The 22,297-nt window shown below is 47.6% G+C and overlaps 1 protein-coding gene and 3 non-coding genes across 4 annotated transcripts; 3 read left to right on the forward strand and 1 right to left on the reverse strand.

The window, feature by feature from the left end:
• Positions 1-1,201: 1,201 nt before the first annotated feature.
• Positions 1,202-1,283, reverse strand: trnas-cga (transfer RNA serine (anticodon CGA)). Its single transcript has one exon. It is a non-coding gene; the product is annotated as a tRNA-Ser (tRNA).
• Positions 1,284-4,204: 2,921 nt separating this feature from the next.
• On the forward strand, positions 4,205-4,297 carry trnar-ucu (transfer RNA arginine (anticodon UCU)). Its single transcript has 2 exons — positions 4,205-4,241; positions 4,262-4,297. It is a non-coding gene; the product is annotated as a tRNA-Arg (tRNA).
• A 2,071-nt stretch (positions 4,298-6,368) lies between these two features.
• On the forward strand, positions 6,369-6,442 carry trnai-aau (transfer RNA isoleucine (anticodon AAU)). The gene has a single exon. It is a non-coding gene; the product is annotated as a tRNA-Ile (tRNA).
• Positions 6,443-17,507: 11,065 nt separating this feature from the next.
• LOC147086153 (uncharacterized) lies at positions 17,508-20,360 on the forward strand. The gene has a single exon (XM_085979123.1). It carries the CDS (start codon positions 17,508-17,510, stop codon positions 20,358-20,360), a length of 2,853 nt encoding a protein of 950 aa, XP_085835249.1.
• The last annotated feature ends 1,937 nt before the right edge of the window (positions 20,361-22,297 follow it).

Raw genomic sequence — 22,297 nt, forward strand, 5'->3', positions numbered from 1 at the left:
TTGGAAGAAGAGCAGGGGATGATGAGGTTTACCCCGGTGTCCTGTAGCCAATATTTATCCTCAAATCAACATCACTAAAACAGGTGATCCTCGATTATCACATTGTGGGAGCTTGCTGTGCACAAATTGGCTGCTGCTGTTTTTCCTACATTACAACAGTGACTACAACTACAACTACAACTACATTGCCTGTAAAGCGCTTTGAGACGTCCCCAGGTGAAAGGCGCTGTAGAAATCAGAGTCTTTCTTTTACAGCCTTCGAAGTCACAGAATCACAGAAACCCCACAGTGCAGATAGAGGCCATTTCGGCCCATCGAGCTTGCACCGACACATATCCCACCCGATCCCCGTAACCCCTGCACCAACACATATCCCACCCTATCCCCGTAACCCCACGTATTTAATCCCCCTAACACTAAGGGTCAATTTATCATAGCCAATGAACCTAACCCGCACATCTTTGGACTGTGGGAGGAAACCGGAGCACTGACAACTGACAAAAACCAAAAATCAACATAAATTGAATTTAACAGCAAAAGGAGTTAAGGCAGACCGGTTAGCTCAGTAGGTTAGCGCGTGGTGATAATAACGCCAAGGTCGCGGGTTCGATCCCCGTACGGGCCATTTACTTTTTGATGGTGTGGGTAGTTTCTTAATTTTGCTATTTGCTGAAAAGATTGGAGCTGTAATACTTTGAAGCAAAGCGACAAAACCTTAGTTCTGCCGAGAACTCAAGGAACTGGAAGGTTGACCTTGTGTCTATCTGTCCACAGATGGCGCTGATACTCCTACTGTTCGTGTGGCCTAATGGATAAGGCGTCAAACTTCGGTATTAATTTTGAGTTTATCAGAATATTGCAGGTTCGAGTCCTGCCACGGTCTTTTTACACACTTTTTAATTCGTGTTCAGTTTTATAAAACCAAACCGTATTCCCACTTACCAGCTGAAGGTGATTCCATACCAAACACTGCAGGGCTCTTTATTAATTAGTATTTTTGATGCTGCTTTGTGTCTGTATTGCTCACGAGTTCCCAACAAATCCCCAATATCTAATTGATGCCGATAAATTATTAGTGTTTCAATTGGAACTTTGGGTTAATCAGTGTAATAAAGTGCAGTGGAGGGAATTCTGACCAATTTCGGGGCCAGTGATCGCCACAGGGAGCCGATGAAATAAAATAAAGAATTTGCATCAAAGTCGCTGCGAGCAGGGTTCGAACCTACGCGGGGAAACCCCATTGGATTTCGAGTCCAACGGCTTAACCACTCGGCCATCGCAGCTGCACATTAGCAATGCGAAAATGCTTCCTACTGTGAGTGAGTCAGGAACTAGCTCAGAGAAGACAGGTCATAAATACTCACCGATAAATCCAGCAGGGAATTCAGGATTAACATCTTTGGCCAAAGAGCGCTGAGAATGCAGTAGTTGAGGCGAATACTACAGATGCATTTAAGAGGAAGGGAGAAAGGAATAGAAGGATATGCTGATAGGTTTTTTTAAATTCGTTTATGGGATGTGGGTGCTCTGGCAAGGCCAGCATTAAATGCCCATCCCTAATTGCCCCTTGAGAAGGTGGTGGTGAGCCGCCTTCTTGAACCGCTGCTGTCCGTGTGGTGAAGGTACTCCCACAGTGCTGTTGGGGAGGAGTTCCAGGATTTTGACCCAGCGACGATGAAGGATCGACAATATACTTCTAAGTCAGAATGGTGTGTGACCTGGAGGGGAACTTGGAGGTGGGGGTGTTCCCATGCGCCTGCTGCGCTTGTCCTTCTAGGTGGAAGAGGTTGCGTGTTTGTCAGGTGCTGCTGAAGAAGCCTTGGTGAGTTGCTGCAGTGCATCTTGTAGATGGTACGCACTGCAGCCACGGTGCGCCGGTGGTGGAGGGAGTGAATGTTTAAGGTGGTGGATGGGGTGCCAATCAAGCAGGCTGCATTGTCCTAGATGGTGTCGAACTTCTTGAGTGTTGTTGGAGCTGCACTCATCCAGGCAAGTGGAGAGTATTCCATCACTCTCCTTACTTGTGCCTTGTAGATGGTAGATAGGCTTTGGGGAGTCAGGAGGTGAGACACCCGACGCAGAATGCCTAGCCTCTGACCTTCTCTTGTTGTCACAGTATTTATGTTCAATGGTAACCCCCAGGATGTTGGTGGTCAGCTCCTTTGTTCATGTTGGACCAAGGTTTTAATGAAGTCGGGAGCCGAGTGCTCTTGGCAGAACCCAAGCCGGGCATCAATGAGCAGGTTATTGGTCAGTAAGTGCCACTTTACAGCACTGTGGATGAAACCTTCCATCACTTTGCTGATGATTGAGACTAGAGAGTAGACTGATGGGGTGGTAATTGGCTGGATTGGATTTGTCCTGCTTTTTGTGGACAGGACATACCTAGGCAGTCTTCCACATTGTTGGATAGATGCCAGTGTTGTCGCTGTACTAGAACAGCTTGGCTGGAGCACAAGTCTTCAGAATGATAGCCGGGGTGTTGTCAGGGCCCAGAGCCATTGCTGTATCCAGTGTGCTCAGCCGTTTCTTGATATCACGTGGAGTGAATCGAATTGGCTGAAGACTGGCTTCTGTGATGGTGGGGACCTCAGGAGGAGGCTGATATGGATCAGGCCAGTTGGTCCGTCCAGCTTCATGTTTATTATTTTGTTTCATAGCGGTTTGTTACAACTGAGTGGCTTGCTAGGCCATTTCAGAGGGCAGTTAAGAATCAACCACATTGCTATGGGACTGGAGTCACACAAAGGCCAGACCAGGGAAGGACGGCAGATTTCTTTCCCTGAAAGACATTAGTGAACCAGATGGGTTTTTACGACAATCCGATAGTTTCATGGTTACCATTACTGAATCTAGTTTTATTTGGGGGGTGAGAAGAAATAGAGAAGGAGGAGCCTCGTGTGGAGACCAGTTCGTGCAAATGGACTGTCTCTGTGGGGCAGACTCTATAATATTATGTAACACCCGTTTTAATCAGACACAGAATGATCCGGGACTGACAGCACATCCCTTTTAAACAGACACAGAATGACCAGGGACCTACAGCACATCCCTTTTAAACAGACACAGAATGATCCGGGACTGACAGCACATCCCTTTTAAACAGACACAGAATGATCCGGGACTGACAGCACATCCCTTTTAAACAGACACAAAATGACCAGGGACTTACAGCACATCCCTTTTAAACAGACACAGAATGATCCGGGACAGACAGCACATCCCTTTTAAACAGACCCAGAATGACCAGGGACTGACAGCACATCCCTTTTAAACAGACACATAATGATCCGGGACTGACAGCACATCCCTTTTAAACAGACACAGAATGATCCGGGACTGACAGCACATCCCTTTTAAACAGACCCAGAATGACCAGGGACTGACAGCACATCCCTTTTAAACAGATACAGAATGACCAGGGACTTACAGCACATCCCTTTTAAACAGACACAGAATGATCCGGGACTGGCAGCACATCCCTTTTAAACAGACACAGAATGATCCGGGACTGACAGCACATCCCTTTTAAACAGACCCAGAATGACCAGTGACTGACAGCACATCCCTTTTAAACAGATACAGAATGACCAGGGACTGACAGCACATCCCTTTTAAACAGACACAGAATGATCCGGGACTGACAGCACATCCCTTTTAAACAGACTCAGAATGACCCGGGACTGACAGCACATCCCTTTTAAACAGACACAGAGTGATCCTGGACTGACAGTACATCCCTTTTAAACAGACACAGAATAATCCGGGACTGACAGCACATCCCTTTTAAACAGACACAGAATAATCCGGGACTGAAAGCATGTCCCTTTTAAACAGACACAGAATGACCCGGGACTGACAGCACACCCCTTTTAAACAGACACAGAATAATCCGGGACTGACAGCATGTCCCTTTTAAACAGACACAGAATAAACCGGGATTGACAGCATGTCCCTTTTAAACAGACACAGAATAATCCGGGACTGACAGCATGTCCCTTTTAAACAGACACAGAATGATCCGGGACTGACAGCATGTCCCTATTAAACAGACACAGAATGATCCGGGACTGAAAGTAGACCCCTTTTAAACAGACATGGAATGCTGCCTGACCTGCAGAGTGTTTCCAGCATTTCATCTGTTTACAGTTCAGATTTCCAGCATCAACACTATTTTGCTTTTGTAATAGAACTTTACGTAATTGTCTCTGTGGCGCAATGGATAGCGCATTGGACTTCTAGTTGTATGACAGATTAAGGCATTCAAAGGTTGTGGGTTCGAGTCCCACCAGAGTCGGATTTTGGGTCAGGGTTCGGTGGTTCCTCCACTGACGGTACATTTTGCAGTAAATCGGTAATTCAGAGAAGGGAAACTACCGCCCCGACACTTTCCCTCTGACTACTCTCAACCCCTGAGTCAGTTACACAGGAGCAGGAGGAGGCCATTCAGTCCCATGGCCGTTTTACATAGGAACAGGAGGAGACCATTCAGTCCCATGACCCTTTTACACAGGAGCAGGAGGAGGCCATTCAGCCCCTTTAGCCTGTTATACAGGAACAGGAGGAGGCCATTCAGCCCCTCGAGCCAGTTACACAGGGACAAGAGGAGGCCTTTAACGCCTCGAGCCTGTTGCATTGGACAGGAGGAAGCCGTTCAGCGATACAAGATCTGTACAAGAACAGTAGAACACCATTCAGCCCCTCGAACCTGTTACATAGGATGAAGAGGAGGCAAATCAGGCCCATGATCCAGTTATAAAGGAACAGGAGGAGGCAATTCAGACCCACGAGTCTGTTTCACAGGAACAGCAGGAGGCCATTCAGCCCCTCAAACCTGCCACACATGAACAGGAGGAGGACATTCAGTCCCTCAAGCCGGCTACACTGGAACAGGAGGAGGCAATTCAGACACACGAGTCTGTTATACGGGAACAGGAGGAGGCCATTCAGCCCCTCAAGCCTGTTATACATGAACAGGAGGAGGCCATTCAGCCCCTCGAGCCTGTTATACATGCACAGGAGGATGCCATTCAGCCCCTCGAGCCTGTTACACAGTAACAGGAGGAGGCCATTCAGCCCCTCAAGCCTGTTACACAGGAACAAGAGGAGACAAGGGCAGCACGGTGGCATAGTGGTTAGCACTGTTGCCTCACAGCGCCAGGGACCCGGGTTCGAATCCGGCCTCGGGTGACTGTCTGTGTGGAGTTTGCACATTCTCCCCGTGTTTGCGTGGGTTTTCTCCAGGTGCTCCGGTTTCCTCCCACAGTCCAAAGATGTGCGGGTAGGTTGATTGGCTATGATAAATTGACCCTTAGTGTTAGGGGATTAAATATGTGGGGTTACGGGGATAGGGTGGGATATGTGTTGGTGTAGGGGTTACGGGGATCGGGTGGGATATGTGTCGGTGCAGGCTCGATGGGCCGAAATGGTCTCTATCTGCACTGTGGGGTTTCTGTGATTCTGTGAATTCAGACACACGAGCCTGTTATACAGGAACAGGAGGAGGCTATTCAGCCTGTCGAGCGTGTTGTACAGGAAAAGGAGGAAGCCATTCAGCCCCTCAAGCCTGTTAGACAGGAACAGGAGGAGGCCATTCAGCCCCTCGAGCCGGTTACGCAGGAATAGGAGGAGGCCATTCAGCCCCTCAAGCCCGTTATACATGAACAGGAGGAGGCCATTCAGCCCCTCGAGCCTGTTATACATGCACAGGAGGATGCCATTCAGCCCCTCGAGCCTGTTACACAGGAAAAGGAGGAAGCCATTCAGCCCCTCAAGCCTGTATCGCAGGAGGAGGCCATTCAGCCCCTCGAGCCTGTTATGCAGGAACAGGAGGAGGCTATTCAGCCTGTTATGCAGGAAAAGGAGGAAGCCCCTCAAGCCTGTTACACAGGAACATCATGGGCAAGGAAACCTCCTGCTGATTACCACCTACCACCCTCCCTCAGCTGATGAATCAGTACTCCTCCATGTTGAACACCACTTGGAAGAAGCACTGAAGGCAGCAAGGGCACAGAATGTACTCTGGGTGGGGGGCCTCAATGCCCATCACCAAGAGTGGCTCGGTAGCAGCACTCCTGACTTAGTGGTTCGAGTCCTGAAGGATATGGCTGCCAGTCTGGGCCTGCGGCAGGTGGTGAGGGAACCAACACGAGGGGAAAACCTACTGGACCTCCTCCTGACCAATCTACCTGTCACAGATGCAAAACAGTTCAAAAAGTATTCATTGGCTGTAAAGCACTTTAGGATGTCCTGAGGTCGTGAAAGCCCTGTAGAAATGCAAGTCCTTCTTTTACAGCCTTCAAAGACAAAGTGACTTATCTGGCAAAGACCAGAAACAGGGACGGTACTATAAATAAACCTTACAGATGGGCTGGTTAGCTCAGTTGGTTAGAGCGTGGTGCTAATAACGCCAAGGTCGCGGGTTCGATCCCCGTACGGGCCATTTATTTTTCGAGGGAAGGTTAGTTTCTTAATTTTGTAATTTTTGAGCAGTTTAAAAGTTTTAAAAGTTTGGAAGGAAACTCACACGGGACCTACAAAGCTGCAAAATCTTAGTTCTACCGAGAGCTCATGGACCTGAAAGGTTAACCCTGTGTTTTTCTGTCCACAGATGTTCCCTGACCTGTGGAGTGTTTCCAACATTTAATGAACAATTTCAGATCCAGCATCTGCTGCATTTCGCTTTTTATTTTACCGCAGTGTCCTCGCTTCTATTAACAAAAGTCAAAAATAAATTGCAGCTACTGGAAAATGGGTATTTTTGTCACTGTCAGCATTGGTGTTTCAGAGGTAGAATTCTCGCCTGCCATGCGGGAGACCCGGGTTCGATTCCCGGCCAATGCAGGTTAAAATTTTTAACAATTTATTTCAGAGCAAACACATCACATGAAACATTAATAATAAATTAGCTGTTCCTGTGTAACTGGATCAAGGGAATGAATAGCCTCCACCTGTTCCTGTGTAACAGGCTTGAGGGGCTGAATGTCCTCCAACAGGCTCGAGGGGCTGAATGGCCTCCTGTTCCAGTGTAACAGGCTTGAGGGGCTGAATGGCCTGTTCCTGTGCAACATGCTCGAGGGTCTGAATGGCATCCTCCTGTTCCTGTGTAACATGCTCGAGGGGCTGAATGGCCTCCTCCTGTGTAACAGGCTCGAGGGGCTGAATGGCCTCCTGTTCCAGTGTAACGGGCTCGAGGGACTGAATGGCCTCCTCCTGTTCCTGTTTGACAGGCTCAAGGGGCTGAATGGCCTCCTCCTGTTCCTGTTTGACTGGCTCGATGGGCTGAATGGCCTCCTCCTGTTCCTGTTCGACAGGCTCGAGGGGCTGAATGGCCTCCTCCTTTTCCGGTTTGACTGGCTCGAGGGGCTGAATGGCCTGTTCCTGTTCGACAGGCTCAAGGGGCTGAATGGCCTCCTCCTGTTCCGGTTTGACAGGCTCGAGGGGCTGAATGGACTACTCCTGTCCCGGTTTGACAGGCTCGAGGGGCTGAATGGCCTCCTCCTGTTCCGGTTTGACAGGCTCGAGGGGCTGAATGGACTACTCCTGTCCCGGTTTGACAGGCTCGAGGGGCTGAATGGACTCCTCCTGTTCCGGTTTGACAGGCTAGAGGGACTGAATGGCCTCCTCCTGTTCCGGTTTGACAGGCTCGAGGGGCTGAATGGCCTCCTCCTGTTCGACAGGCTCAAGGGGCTGAATGGCCTCCTCCTGTTCCGGTTTGACAGGCTCGAGGGGCTGAATGGCCTCCTCCTGTTCCTGTTCGACAGGCTCAAGGGGCTGAATGGCCTCCTCCTGTTCCTATTGAACCATGTTTCAGGCACTAATGTGGCTGATGTTCCGATTGTGCCCTCTGCTGTCCCGGCGCAGAAAGAAACACAGTGCCCGTGTCTAAAACCCAAAGTCCTTGTACTTTCTTTCTTTCTTCGAATCTTTCTTTCACTTCTTCCTTTTCTGTGCCATATGCTCCTTATTCTATTGTTGCTTAGTGATATATGTGTTCATATTTGCCAGTTTCAGCAAGTTCATTGCTTCTGCTGCTTTGAATTGTGTCGAAAAAGTGAACTGAATTTCTCCACCTGTGTGAAGCATCCTCGTGTTCGAAGCTGTTTTGGTTTCAATCAAACAAACGCACAGATTACTCGAACTCGCTGAGACTTTCCTGGCCAGTATTTGTTTCTTGCTTCCTTGCATTTGGAAAGGCCTAGGCTTCATCCCCGGACTGTGCTGAGGGAGCTGACCTGAGCCTGGGCAGCGGTTACAATTGGTGTCTGTGGCCCTGTGTTAGGGAGAGGGTGAATGAGCCTGGCTTCTTGTCCACTCGCCCTGCTGGCTGTGGGCAATGGCTGAGCAGAGGACCAGTTGTGATGGGTTTCAGCAGGAGGGGAGAGGTGGAGAAGGGAAGTTGTAAAGATAAAGAAAGGGGCTCCCAGCTGTTACAGCTGCTGCTGCCCACAGTAGGCAGTTTGGACAGTGGGTTACCACAGCCCATGACACACACGAGCCAATCCAGCCTCCTCGTGGACTGCCTTCACTCACACTTCTCCTTTTTAAGATGAAACTGTCATTTCATTCATGTGATGTCTAAACCACATCCCCTCTGATTGTCATTTCAAAACCATTGCACTTACAGTCTCAGCTCAACATCGGCAAACCCCAGCAGCAAGCAGGTGAGATTTACAATCTCTTAATGATCAATGATCTTTCACAGGAACGTGTTAAATCAGTGCTATGTTGTTAAAGTCAACACAGGATGTCAAGGTCTTAGAGAGGGTGCAGAGGAGATTTAACAGAATGGTACCAGGGATGAGGGAATTCAATTATGTGGAGAGACTGGAGAGGCTGGGATTGTTCTCCTCAGAGCAGAGAGGGTTAAGAGGAGATTTGATAGAGATGTTCAAAATTATGAATCGTTTTGATAGCATAAATAAGAAGAAAGTGTTTCCACTGGCAGAAGATTCGGTAACCAGAGGACGCAGATTTATGGTGATTGGCAAAAGAACCAGAGGTGACATGAGGAAACATTTTTTTTAAGCAGCAAGTTGTTGTGATCTGGAATGCGCTGCCTGAAAGGGCGGTGGAAGCAGATTCAATAGTAACTTTCAAAAGGCAGTTGAATAAATACTTGAAGGAAATCATTACAGGGCTATGGGGAAAGGGCAGGTGAATGAAATTAATTGCAGAGCTCTTTCAAAGTGCCGGCGCAGGGCTATGGGGAGAGAGTGGGGCACTGGGATTTATTTGGGATTGATACAGGTCTATGGAGTGAGAGTGGGGCAGTGTGATTAGTTTGTGATTGATACAGGTCTATGGGGTGAGAGCGGGGCAGTGGGATTAGTTTGTGATTGATACAGGTCTATGGGGTGTGAGCGGGGCAGTGGGATTAGTTTGGGATTGATTCAGGGCTATGAGGTGAGAGCGGGGCAGTGGGATTAGTTTGTGATTGATACAGGTCTATGGGGTGTGAGCGGGGCAGTGGGATTAGTTTGGGATTGATTCAGGGCTATGGGGTGAGAGCGGGGCAGTGGGATTAGTTTGTGATTGATACAGGTCTGTGGGGTGTGAGCGGGGCAGTGGGATTAGTTTGGGATTGATTCAGGGCTATGGGGTGAGAGCGGGGCAGTGGGATTAGTTTGTGATTGATACAGGTCTATGGGGTGTGTGTGGGGCAGTGGGATTAGTTTGGGGATTGATACAGGGCTATGGGGAGATAGCGGGTCAGTGGGATTAGTTTGGGATTGTTACAGGGCTTTGGGGAGAGAGCGGTGCAGTGGGATTAGTTTGGGATTGATACAGGTCTATGGGGTGTGAGCGGGGCAATGGGATTTGTTTGGGGATTGATACAGGGCTATGGGGAGATAGCGGGTCAGTGGGATTAGTTTGGGATTGTTACAGGGCTTTGGGGAGAGAGCGGGACAGTGGGATTAGTTTGGGATTGTTACAGGGCTTTGGGGAGAGCGTGGGGCAGTGGGATTAGTTTGCGATTGACACAGGTCTATGGGGAGATAGTGGGTCAGTGGGTTTAGTTTAGTATTGCTGTGGCAAAGACCCAGAATTAACACAGTGGGCCGAATGGTCTCCTCTGCTCTGTAAATATCTATTGTTGGAGACTCCTCGGCAGCTTTTAACACACCATTTGGTGTACATTTCCTCTCCATATTCTTCTCTAAATGTTCACTGACGGTTCCTTCACAGCTACCCAGGCTCCCTGTTTTTCGTGTTAGCAGCAAATGTCGATACGTCTGCCTCCTGTACCCAAGTCCAGATTGTTGAAATGGCAAGAAGGGCAACGGTCGCAGCAGTGATGCAGGGGGGCCAACTCTTTACATCGTCCAGTCAAAAAAACACCCAATAACTACCGCACCCTGCTTCTGCCTTTTAACCAGCTTCCTGGTTTCTAGAACGGTTTCTAGTTGAGTATTAATTTTATCCCATATAAGGACATAGAAACATAGAAACATAGAAGATAGGAGCAGGAGTAGGCTATTCGGGCCCTCGAGCATGCTCCGCCATTCAATGCGATCATGGCTGATCATCCAAATTCAGTACCCGGTCCCTGTTTTCTCCCCATACCCCTTGATCCCTTTAGCCTTAAGAAATATATCCAACTCATTCTTGAATATATTTAATGAACTGGCCTCTACTGCCTTCTGTGGTAGAGAATTCCACAGGTTCACCACTCTCTGGGTGAAGAAATTCCTCCTCATCTCAGTCCTAAATGGCTTACCCCTTATCCTTAGACTGTGACCCCTGGTTCTGGACTCCCCGGCTATCGAGAACATCCTTCCTGCATCTGGTCTGTCCAGTCCTGTCAGAATTTTATAAGTTTCAATGAGATCCCCTCTCATTCTTCTAAACTCCAGCGAGTATAAGCCCAATCGACCCAATCTCTCCTCATACGTCATTCCTGCCATCCCAGGTATCAGCCTGGTGAATCTTCGCTGAACTCCTTCCATGGCAAGAACATCCTTCCTCAGATAAGGCCACCAAAACTGCACACAATACTCACGATGTGGTCTCACCAAGGCCCTGTACAACTGCAGCAAGACATCCTTGTTCCTGTACTCAAACCCTCTCGCTACGAAGGCCAACATACCATTTGCCTTCTTAACTGCCTGCTGCACCTGCATGCTTACCTTCAGCGACTGCTGTGCAAGGACACCCAGGTCTCATTGCACTTCCCCTTCTCCCAATCTATTGCTGTTCAGATAATAATCTGCCTTTCTGTTTTTGACACCAAAGTGGATAACCTCGCATTTATCCACGTTATATTGCATCTGCCATGCTTTTGCCCAATCACCCAACCTGTCCAAATCATACTGGAGTTTCTCGGCATCCTTCTCACAGCACACACGCCCACCCAGCTTTGTGTCATCTGCATACTTGGAGATATTACATCTAGTTCCCTTGTCTAGATCATTATTATATATTGTGAATAGCTGGGGTCCAAGGACCGATCCATGCGGTGCCCCACTAGTCACTGCCTGCCGCTCGGAAAAAGACCCATTTATTCCAACCCTTTGTCAACTGTCTGCCAACCAGTTCTCTATCCAAGTCAATACCTTGCCCCCAATCCCATGTGCCTTAACTTTACACGCTAATCTCTTATGCAGGACCTTATCGAAAGCCTTTTAAAAGTCCAAATACACCACATCCACTGGTTCTCCATTATCTATTTTACCAGTTACATCCTCAAAAAATTCCATTAGATTAGTCAAGCACGATTTATCTTTTGTAAATCCATGTTGACTTTGTCCGATCCTGTCACTGTTTTCCAAGTGCTCTGCTATTACATCTTTTATAATGGACTCCAGCATTTTCCCCATTACCGATGTCAGGTTTACCGGTCTGTAATTCCCATTTTTCTCTCTACCACCTGTTTTGAATAGTGGGGTAACATTAGCTACCCTCCAATCTATGGGTACTGTTCCAGATTCCATTGAATGTTGGAAGATGATCAGCAACGCATCTACTATTTCTAGGGCCACTTCCTTAAGTACCCTAGGATGTAGATTATCAGCCCCTGGGGATTTATCGGCCTTCAATCCCGTCAATTTCCCTAACACCATTTCCCTACAAATACTGATTTCTTTCAGTTCCTCCCTTTCATCAGACCCTATAAGACCATAAGAACATAAGAAATAGGAGCAGGAGTAGGCCAATTGGCCCCTCGAGCCTGCTCCGCCATTCAATAAGATCATGGCTGATCTGATCCGAGCCGCCAATCTACTATCACTGAACCATCTCCTGAATCTAACAGAATTAGACACACGAAATCGGAGCAGGATCAGGCTACACAGCCCCTGGGCCCGCTCCGCTACCCACAGGGACATGTCCGATCCGAACCTAGACTCATGTCCAAATTCCTGCCCGCTCCCCGTAACCCTTAATTCCCTTTACTTCTAGGAAACTGTCTATTTCTGTTTTAAATTTATGTAATGATGTAGCTTCTACAGCTTTTTCGGGCAGCATATTCCATGGACCTACCACCCTCTGAGTGAAGTAGTTCCTCCTCATCTCAATTTTGAAAGAGCAGCCCCTTATTCTAAGACTATGCCCCCTAGTTCTAGTTTCACCCATCATCGGGAACATCCTCCCCGCATCCACCCGATCAAACCCATTCACAATCTTATATGTTTCAGTAAGTTCGCCTCTCATTCTTCTGAACTCCAATGAGTAGAGTCCCAATCTACTCATCCTCTCCTCATATATCCATCCCCTCATCCCCAGGATTAACAGAGTGAACCTTCTTTGTACTGACTCGAGAGCAAGTATGTCTTTTCTAAAGTATGGACACCAAAACTGTATGCAGTATTCCAGGTGCGGTCTCACCAATACCTTGTACAACTGAAGCAATACCTCCCTATTTTTATATTCTATCCCCCTAGCAATGAAAGCCAACATTCCATTGGCCTTCTTAATCACTTGCTGCACCTGCATACTAACCTTTTGAGTTTCATACACCAGGACCCCCAGATCCCTTTGTACTTCAGTACTTTCCAGTTTCTTGCCATTAAGATAATAACTTGCTCTACGATTTTTCCTGCCAAAGTGCATAACCTCACACTTTGCAGTATTGTATTCCATCTGCCAAATCTCTGCCCACTTACTTAGCCTGTCTATGTCCCTTTGCAGGTTTTTTATGTCCTCCTCACTCACTACTTTCCCTCCCATCTTAGTATCATCCGCAAACTTTGATATGTTACACTCGGTCCCCTCCTCCAAATCGTTAATATAGATTGTAAAGAGTTGGGGACCCAGCACTGACCCCTGCGGAACACCACTAGTTACTGATTGCCAGTCTGAGAATGAACCATTTATCCCAACTCTCTGCCTTCTGTTAGATAGCCAATCCTCTATCCATGCCAGAATATTACCCCCAATCCCGTGATTTTTTATCTTAAGCAATAATCTTTTGTGTGGCACCTTGTCAAATGCCTTTTGGAAGTCTAAATACACTACGTCCACTGGTTCCCCTTTATCCACCCTATATGTTACTTCCTCAAAGAACTCCAGCAAATTTGTCAAACATGGCTTCCCCTTCATAAAACCATGCTGACTTTGTCCTATTAAATTATGATTATCCAAATGTCCTGTTACTGTCTCCTTAATAATGGACTCCAAAATTTTACCTACCACAAACTTTAGGCTAACCGGTCTATAGTTTCCAGCCTTCTGTCTACTGCTCTTTTTAAATAAGGGTGTTACATTAGCAGTTTTCCAGTCTGCCGTGACCTTTGCTGAGTCCAGGGAGTTTTGGAAAATTATTACCAATGCATCACAATCCCTACCGCCACTTCCCTCAAGACCCTAGGATGTAAGCCATCAGGTCCAGGTGATTTAACCGGCTTGAGTCCCATTATTTTACCGAGAACCACTTCCTTAGTGATTTTGATCGTGTTTAGCTCCTCCCCACCTATAGCCCCCTGTTTGTCCAGTGTTGGGATATTCTTAGTGTCCTCTACTGTAAAGACTGATACAAAATATTCATTCAGTGTTTTTGCCATCTCCATATTTCCCACCATTAATTTCCCGGTCTCATCCTCTAAGGGACCAACATTTACTTTAGCCACCCTTTTTCTTTTTATATAACTATAAAAACTCTTACTATCTGTTTTTATATTTTTTGCTAATTTACTTTCATAATCTATCTTCCCTTTCTGAATCAATCTTTTTGTTATTTTTTGCTGTCTTTTAAAGTTTTCCCAATCCTCTATCCTCCCACTAGATTTGGCTACCTTATATGCCCTTGTTTTTAGTAGAATACTATCCTTAATTTCTTTACTTAGCCACGGATGGCTGTCTTTTCTTTTACACCCTTTTCTTCTCAGTGGAATATATTTTTTTTGGAAGTTGTAAAATAACTCCTTAAATCTACACCACTGATCATGTATCGTCTTACCCTTTAATCTATTTTCCCAATCCACTCTACTCAATTCCGCTCTCATACCTTCATAGTCTCCTTTATTCAAGCTTAGCACGCTTGTTTGAAATCCAACCTTCTCACCCTCTAATTGAATATGGAATTCAACCATGTTATGGTCACTCATTCCAAGGGGATCCTTTACTAGGACATTTTTAATTAATCCTGTCTCGTTACACAGGACCGGATCTAAGGTTGCTTGCCCCCTGGTCGGTTCAGTTACATACTGCTCAAGAAACCCATCCCTAATACACTCAATGAACTCATCCTCAAGGCAGCCCTGCCCAATTTGATTTGTCCAATTAATATGATAGTTAAAATCCACCATAATTATAGATGTTCCCTTATTACAAGCCTCAACTATTTCCTGATTGATACTCCGTCCAACAAAGTTGCAACTGTTCGGAGGCCTATAGACTACGCCCACTAGTGTTTTTTCCCCCTTATTATTCCTTACCTCCACCCAAACTGTTTCATTATCCTGATCTTTTGACCCAATATCATTTCTCTGTATTACAGTGGTTCCTTCCTTTATTAACATAGCCACCCCACCTGCCCTTCCTTCCTGCCTGTCCTTCCTGATCGTTAAATAACCTGGTATGTTTAATTCCCAGGCATTGTCACCCTGCAGCCATGTTTCTGTAATGGCCACAAGATCATACCCATATGTAGATATTTGTGCCATTAACTCATCTATTTTGTTACGAATGCTACGGGCATTCAGATAGAGAACTTTCAAATATGTTTTGTGACACTTAGTTCCTGCTTTTGCCCTTTTTATTACTTTACCTTTTACTCCATACCTTCTGCCCCTTCCTGACACGCTCTGGTTTTAATTTCCCCACTGCTACCTAAGTCTATGACCTTCTCTGTTGTCATTTTTATTATTTGCTCTCTAGGAACCTCCCCCCCACTAGTTAGTTTAAAGCTCTCTCTACAGCTCTAGTTATATGATCCGCCAGGACTCTAGTCCCAGCACTGGCCAAGTGAAGCCCGTTCCAACGGAACAGCTCCCTCCTGCCCCAGTACTGTTGCCAGTGTCCCAGGAAGCAAAACCCATTTCTCCCACACCAGTCTTTGAGCCACGCATTTAACTCTCTAATTTTATTTGTCCGAGCCAAATTCGCTCGTGGCTCAGGTAATAATCCAGAGATTATTACCCTTGAGGTTCTGTTTTTTAATTTGACCCCTAGCTGCTCATACCCCTTTAACAGAACCGGCTTCCTAGTCCTATCTTCGTCGTTTGTCCCAACATGGACCAAGACAACTGGATCCACCCCCTCCCACTGCAAGTTTCTTTCCAGCCCAGAGGAGATGTCCTTAACCCTGGCACCGGGGAGGCAACACAGCCTTCGGGACTCTCGCTCTCGGCTGCAGAGAACTCTATCTATCCCCCTAATAATACTATCCCCTACCACTACAACATTTCTATTTACTCCCCCCTCTTGAATGGCCCCCCGTTCCACGGTGCTGTGGCCAGGTTGCTCATCCTCCCTGCAGTCCCTGCTCCCGTCAGCCATGGCTCAGTGGGAAGCACCCTTGCCCTGAGTAACCCTCGCTCTCCCCACTCCAGTGACTTGAGCACAAAAATCCAGGCTGACACTCCAATGCAGTACATAGAGTGTGCTGCACTGTCGGAGGCGCCGTCTTTCAGATGAGATGTTAAACCGAGGCCGTGTCTGTCCTCTCAGGTGGGTGTTAAAGATCCTATGGCACTATTTCGAAGAAGAGCAGGAGAGTTCTCCCCTGAGTCCTGGGCCAATACTTATCCCTTAATCAACACAACTAAAACAGATTATCTGGTCATTATCACACTGCTGTTTGTGGGAGCTTGCTGTGCGCAAATTGGCTACCACATTTCCTACATTACAACAGTGACTACACTTCATTGGCGCTAAAGCGTTGGGACGTCCTGAGGTGATGAAAGGCGCTGTAGAAATGCAAGACTTTCTTTTTTCTTTCTCTGGGAGCTCACCCACCACCAATGTTAGGCCGACTGGTCTGTAGTTATCTGATTTATCCCTTTCACTCTGATTGAAGAGAGTTGTTATATTGGCAACTGCAGGCATGTTGTTCAGCTTCCATATCCAAGGCTTACATAGAATTTTACAGCACAGACACAGGCCATTCGGCTCGACCGGTCCACGCCAGCGTTTATGCTCCACACGAGCCTCCACCCACCCTATTTCATCTCGCACTATCACCACATCCTTCCATTCCTTTCTCCCTCAGGTCCTTATCTAGCTTCCCCTCAAATGACATTCGCCTCAATCACTTCTTGTGGTAGCATCTTCCACATTTTCACCACTCTCTGGGTAAAGAAATTGCTCCTGAATTCCCTACTGGATGAATTAGTGACTAACTCATATATATGGCCCACAGTTTTGGTCTCCCCCCACAACTAGAAATATCTTCTCTCTGTCTACCCTATCGAACCCCTTCATAATTTAAAAGACCTCTATCAGGTCATCTCTCAGTCTCTTTTCTAAAGAGCCCCAGCCTGTTTAATCTTTCCTGATAGTTGAAACCTCTCAGTTCTGGTACAAACCTTTTGTGCAGCTTCTCCAGTGCCTCTATATCCGTTTTGTAATATGGGGACCAGTGCACAGGATGTTTGGAGCATTGTCCTCAAAGCCTCTGTTATCTCCTTCTGTCTTCCCTCAGTATCCGTGAACACAGTCATCAGGGTCTGGGGCCTTTGGCACTTCAATACAAAGAGGAAGCAGATCTTAATGAGAAAGTAGCCGTGGCCTGGGAGAGCCGCAGGTGATGATGGAATGGGCGAGGTATGCAAGAGCGTGAGGTGTTCAGAGGAGTAAGGGGTCTTCAGGGAGCTGGTAATATCTGGACAGAAAGGAGCCTTCCGCATATCACAAATATTAAACATGGGAATGGCTTTTCAGAGTAGTGGAGAACAGAGTAACAGGTTAACTGATTTGCTTAATTTCTACTAAACTGACAATGTAAACCATCTCTGACTTTACAGGCTGTTCTGGCAGCGACAGAGAAAAAACATCTCACACCCACGGAATTTTTCTTGAGTGAGGTCCTGCAAAACATCTGAACCCTCGGACGGAAGAAGGAGGCTGTGATGTTGAGACTGAGCGTTGACTGGCTGCTGCTTCTCTGTGCCCTCTCCTGCAATGTGTTGGTGCCCACAGTCCCCGGGTACACTTTCAATAACTGCATGCAGGTTGCGAACCACAATGGTACATTTCAGTGCGTCCACCGCTTCCTGAAACAGGTCTCTAGTGCCGTGTCCGACCTCCCAGCCAGCACCGTGCACTTGAACATCTCCCACAACTGGCTCACCCAACTGCAAGCGGACAGCTTCCACAGCCTGTCCAAGCTGCTCACCCTGCGGCTGGATTACAATCGGATTGAGAGTGTTTGCTGCGGTGCGTTCAGTAATCTCACCAGCCTACTGACCCTTAACCTGTCCTACAACAGTATCTCTCGTCTGAACTCTTCGGGCTTCCAAGAACTTGAAAAGTTAGATCAACTCCTGCTCCATCACAACCGCTTAGTCACAGTTGAACCCAAAGCCTTCGCTGCATTGGACAATCTTCAAACACTTGTCTTAAGCTCCAATAAACTCCAGAATTTCTCCCATCTGGTGAGCGCTGTCTCTGGGCTCAGTAATCTGACGCTCCTGGATCTGGGCAACAGTCAACTCGCCTCCCTGCAACATCGCACCGCCCTCCCACCCTCCCTCCGAAACCTCTCCCTCTCTAACAACTCTCTCACAACATTTGACTGCCAACGGAACTTCCTCAGCAACATTCTCAGGTTGGATCTGTCCAATAACAAACTCTCCAATGCTTTGGAATTTTCTAAAGTTGTCCTGAGGAACATCTCGTGTTTGATCATCAAGAACAACCCCTTAAATGTCACCGAGTTTCTCAAATCTGCAAACCTGGATCTACAGAATGTTCAATACTCTGGGTTAAGGCTGCACAACCAGAGTCAGCTGTCCAACCTGTGCCACTATCTGGGTCTCAGGACTATGAAGAGCCTGGTCCTGCAGAACAATCAGATCTTATTCCTCCCTGCCCATTCCCTATCCCAGTGCCCACCCATGACCAGCTGGGATTTATCACACAATCTCCTCACATCTGTGGAGTGCTTTGAATTTACATCGAAAAGAAAGCAAGTTGTTTCTTTCATTATCCAGCACAACAGAATCATCAAGTTACCTTCCTGTTACAAGGATGGGAAGGCAGTCGCGGTGTTTCCCAAGCTGTCGCTCCTAACCTTTCGCTACAACAGGATTTTCACCATTTATAGTCACGCCTTCTCTTATGCTCCACATCTCCGGACCCTAAAGCTGAACATTAACAACATTGCTGTCATCAACAAGGCTGCCTTTTCTAACCTCACCAACTTGCAGGAGCTCCGACTCGACAACAACCTCATAACTGACATCTATGAACATACCTTCAGCAACCTTGGGAGTCTCAGGAATCTCAATCTCAGAAACAACAGGATCTCAATTGTTTTCAGCAAGGTGTTTGCAAATCTCAATAACCTGAACACATTGGACCTGGGAGGAAACAAAATTCGAAGCCTCACCAGCCAGTCTTTCTGTGGATTACACAACCTGACCAAGCTTTATCTCGATAGGAACTGTATAACCCGTATCAGCAGGGAGATCTTCGACATCCTCCCATCATTAGGGGTGTTGGACTTGGACAGTAACCGGATCAGATACAACACTGGCCTGATTGCAGCATCTCCCTTTGTTAACCTCACAAAGCTCTACATTCTCAAACTACAAGCCCAGCAACCCTACGGCATCAACATTATTCCTCCAAAGTTTTTCAATGGCCTCATCTCTTTAAGAGACCTGTATATAGGAGAGAATAAAATATCACTGTCCAAAGATGGATTTGAAGACCTGATCAATTTGAGAATCCTCTCCATGCCCGATGCTTGCAATGGGATCCACAGTCTGAATCCAGGGATCTTCAAGAATCTCCAGAGTCTAGAGAGACTCAACCTTGAAAATGTCGGCCTCCAATCCATGTCTCTTGCCGTCTTTGGAAACCTTTCCAACCTCAGGACATTGTTCTTGGGGAAAAACGCCATTCAGATCATCAATAGCACGGTTGTGGAACACCTGCCCTCCCTGACCTACCTGGATCTACGGAAGAACCCGTTCCCCTGCACCTGTGACATCAGTTGGTTCCAAAACTGGTCCCTGTCCAACCCCAGGGTGCAGGTTATCTATTTTTACAACCAAACATGTGCAGATCGGCCAACTGAATACTTGTATAAGTTTGATGCTCGCGTTTGTTACTTGGACATTGGGCAGATCATGTTCCATATAACTGTGCCGGTCTTGATCTTGTTCATGTTCATCCCTATATTCTACAGCAAAGGGTACTGGCACATCAAGTATGGGTTTTATATTTTCCGATCGTGGTTGAATGACCACAGAGGGAGAGGAGAGTGTCAGCAGTCCTACAGGTATGATGCATTTATCTCCTATAATTCTCAGGACAAAGACTGGGTTCTGCAAGAGTTGGTGCCAAACCTGGAAACGAGAGGACCTCAAAGCTTCAAACTCTGCCTCCACCACAGAGATTTTGAGCTGGGCAAATATATCATCGACAACATCGTGGACAGCATCTACCAGAGCAGGAAGACCATCTGTGTGATGAGCCGCAACTACCTGTACAGCGAGTGGTGCTCCATGGAACTGCAGCTAGCGAGCTACAGGCTCTTCCATGAGCTGAAAGATATCATCATCCTGATCTTCTTGGAGAAGATTCCAGATGCTGAACTCTCAACCTACCACAAGATGAGAAAGGTCATGAAAAAGAAGACCTACATCCAGTGGCCATCAGACATCGAAGCTCAAAAATTGTTTTGGGTCAAAGTGAGAGAAGCGATTAAAGGCTCCAACTGGGCCAAGGAGGGGAATGCCGCTGCTGAAAGTTAAGCTTCAAGGCCTAGAAATCCGCAGTCTTACCGCAGGCCCTTAACGCCCGATTCGGGGAAACATGGCAGCTGCCGCACTTCCCATGTGTTTTGGAGTTCGCCGCTCAACTTACCGCCCTGTGTTAATTGCGAACAACTCCCCCAGTGGCTGCAGAATGGCCAGTGGAAGGCTGCTGACTTTCAGTGGGGGAGACTGCAAATGGCCTTGCAGGACGACCTCGAGCAGCTCTGGCCCTAGAAGGCCTGGCTGTAGACTGCACCACCTCGGCATGGGCGGCAGCAGCCTAGGCTGGCTGGCAGGCAGCGGCAAGGGCAATGGTAGAGTGGCAGAGGTGGGAACAGGAGTGCTGTCATCCTGAGAGAGAGCAGCAGGTTCCTGCTCCCCAGATCCACTGCCACTCTCCCCAGGGTGGTGCCTCAACATTCCTAGCAATCTGTTGGTGGCCAGATGGCTGGGCGGCTGTGACACCGTGCAAGACCCGTTCAACACTTGTAAACCCAGCCATGGTGGCAGCAGTCTGAGCTTGGGTGGCAGCAAACTGAGGCTGCGGGAGAGCACTCTGATACAGCGTGATCTTACAAGTGGCGCTCCAAATGGAATGACAATGAGGTGCTGCTGCACCAAAGAACCTTCCCGTTAAGTAGTGGAGAAAGCCGAGGCCTAACATGACTTGCAGTCGGACTGCACCCGATATTGGCCCATCTGTTGAGCGGTAAAGCAATGAGCAGCGGGTTTAGTGCTCAGATCAGCACTATAATCATGTAAAAGAGCACTCAGCATGAATTTTGCGTGCTACTTAGACCACTTTGTCCAGACGCAGCTAAGTAACGCTGGGCCATGACTCTGCCCGTTTTCAGGCCATATCCGATTTCTTGGCCCGTGTTCCTCAAAGCCCCTTTGGTTCGAGTGGCAGGGCACCCACTCATCTCGGAACCCGCTGCCACACGCTTCCATCCACCTCTGACACAGTCCCTCCTTATTGTTAATCCTGTCATTGCTGCTATTAACCCAGGATAAGGCAAATGTACAGACACACAATGTTAGCACAGAATAAAGCCTTAACCATCTGGCCCCCGCATGTCGGCTCATTGTCGTCTTTCCATCCAACATCTGCTTGAATCTGGGCCAGACTGATGGAGTGAACGACTCCTCGGTCCGTGGTAATCTGACACTGGTGGACATCAATCCACAGCACAAGACTGTCCACACTGGAGCCCAACAGGAGATCTCACTCACACTCCCAATGGCCTGAGAATTGGCCGGTGTGAGAAATCCAGCTAACAAACCTTTCATATTATCCACTAATTTTGATACAAGACTGGCTCCCATGACAGGATAGCACTGGTGCTACCCATTGCAGGTAATTCCAGGATATACCTGCAGTGACGGTTATTACAGGTAATGTCCAGATACCCCTGGTGAGACAGTGATTACAGGAAATGCCCAGATACCCCTGTTGGGACAGTGATTACAGGTAATGCCAAGATACCCCTGGTGGGACAGTGTTTACAAGAAATGCCCAGATACCCCTGGTGGGACGGTAATTAGAGGTAATGCCCAGATACTCCTGGTGGGATGGTAATTACAGGTAATGCCTGAATATCCCTCATGTGAAGTTGATTACAGATAATGCCCAGATACCCCTGGTGGGACAGTGATTACAGGTAATGCCCAGATACCCCTGGTGGGACAGTGATTACAGGTAATGCCCAGATACCCCTGTTGGGACAGTGATTACAGGTAATGCCCAGATACTACTGGTGGGACGGTGATTACCGGTAATGCCCAGATACCCCTGGAGGGACGGAGATTACAGGTAATGTCCGGATACACTTGGTGGGACAGTGATTACAGGAGAAGCCCAGATACCCCTGGTGGGACAGTGATTATAGATAATGCACAGATACCCCTGGTGGGACGGTGGTTACCGGTAATGC

The sequence above is a fragment of the Somniosus microcephalus genome, unplaced genomic scaffold, assembly GCF_052327205.1.
Source record: "Somniosus microcephalus isolate GS21.2 unplaced genomic scaffold, FLI_Smic_1.0 unresolved_chr8, whole genome shotgun sequence".
Classification (NCBI taxonomy): domain Eukaryota; kingdom Metazoa; phylum Chordata; class Chondrichthyes; order Squaliformes; family Somniosidae; genus Somniosus; species Somniosus microcephalus.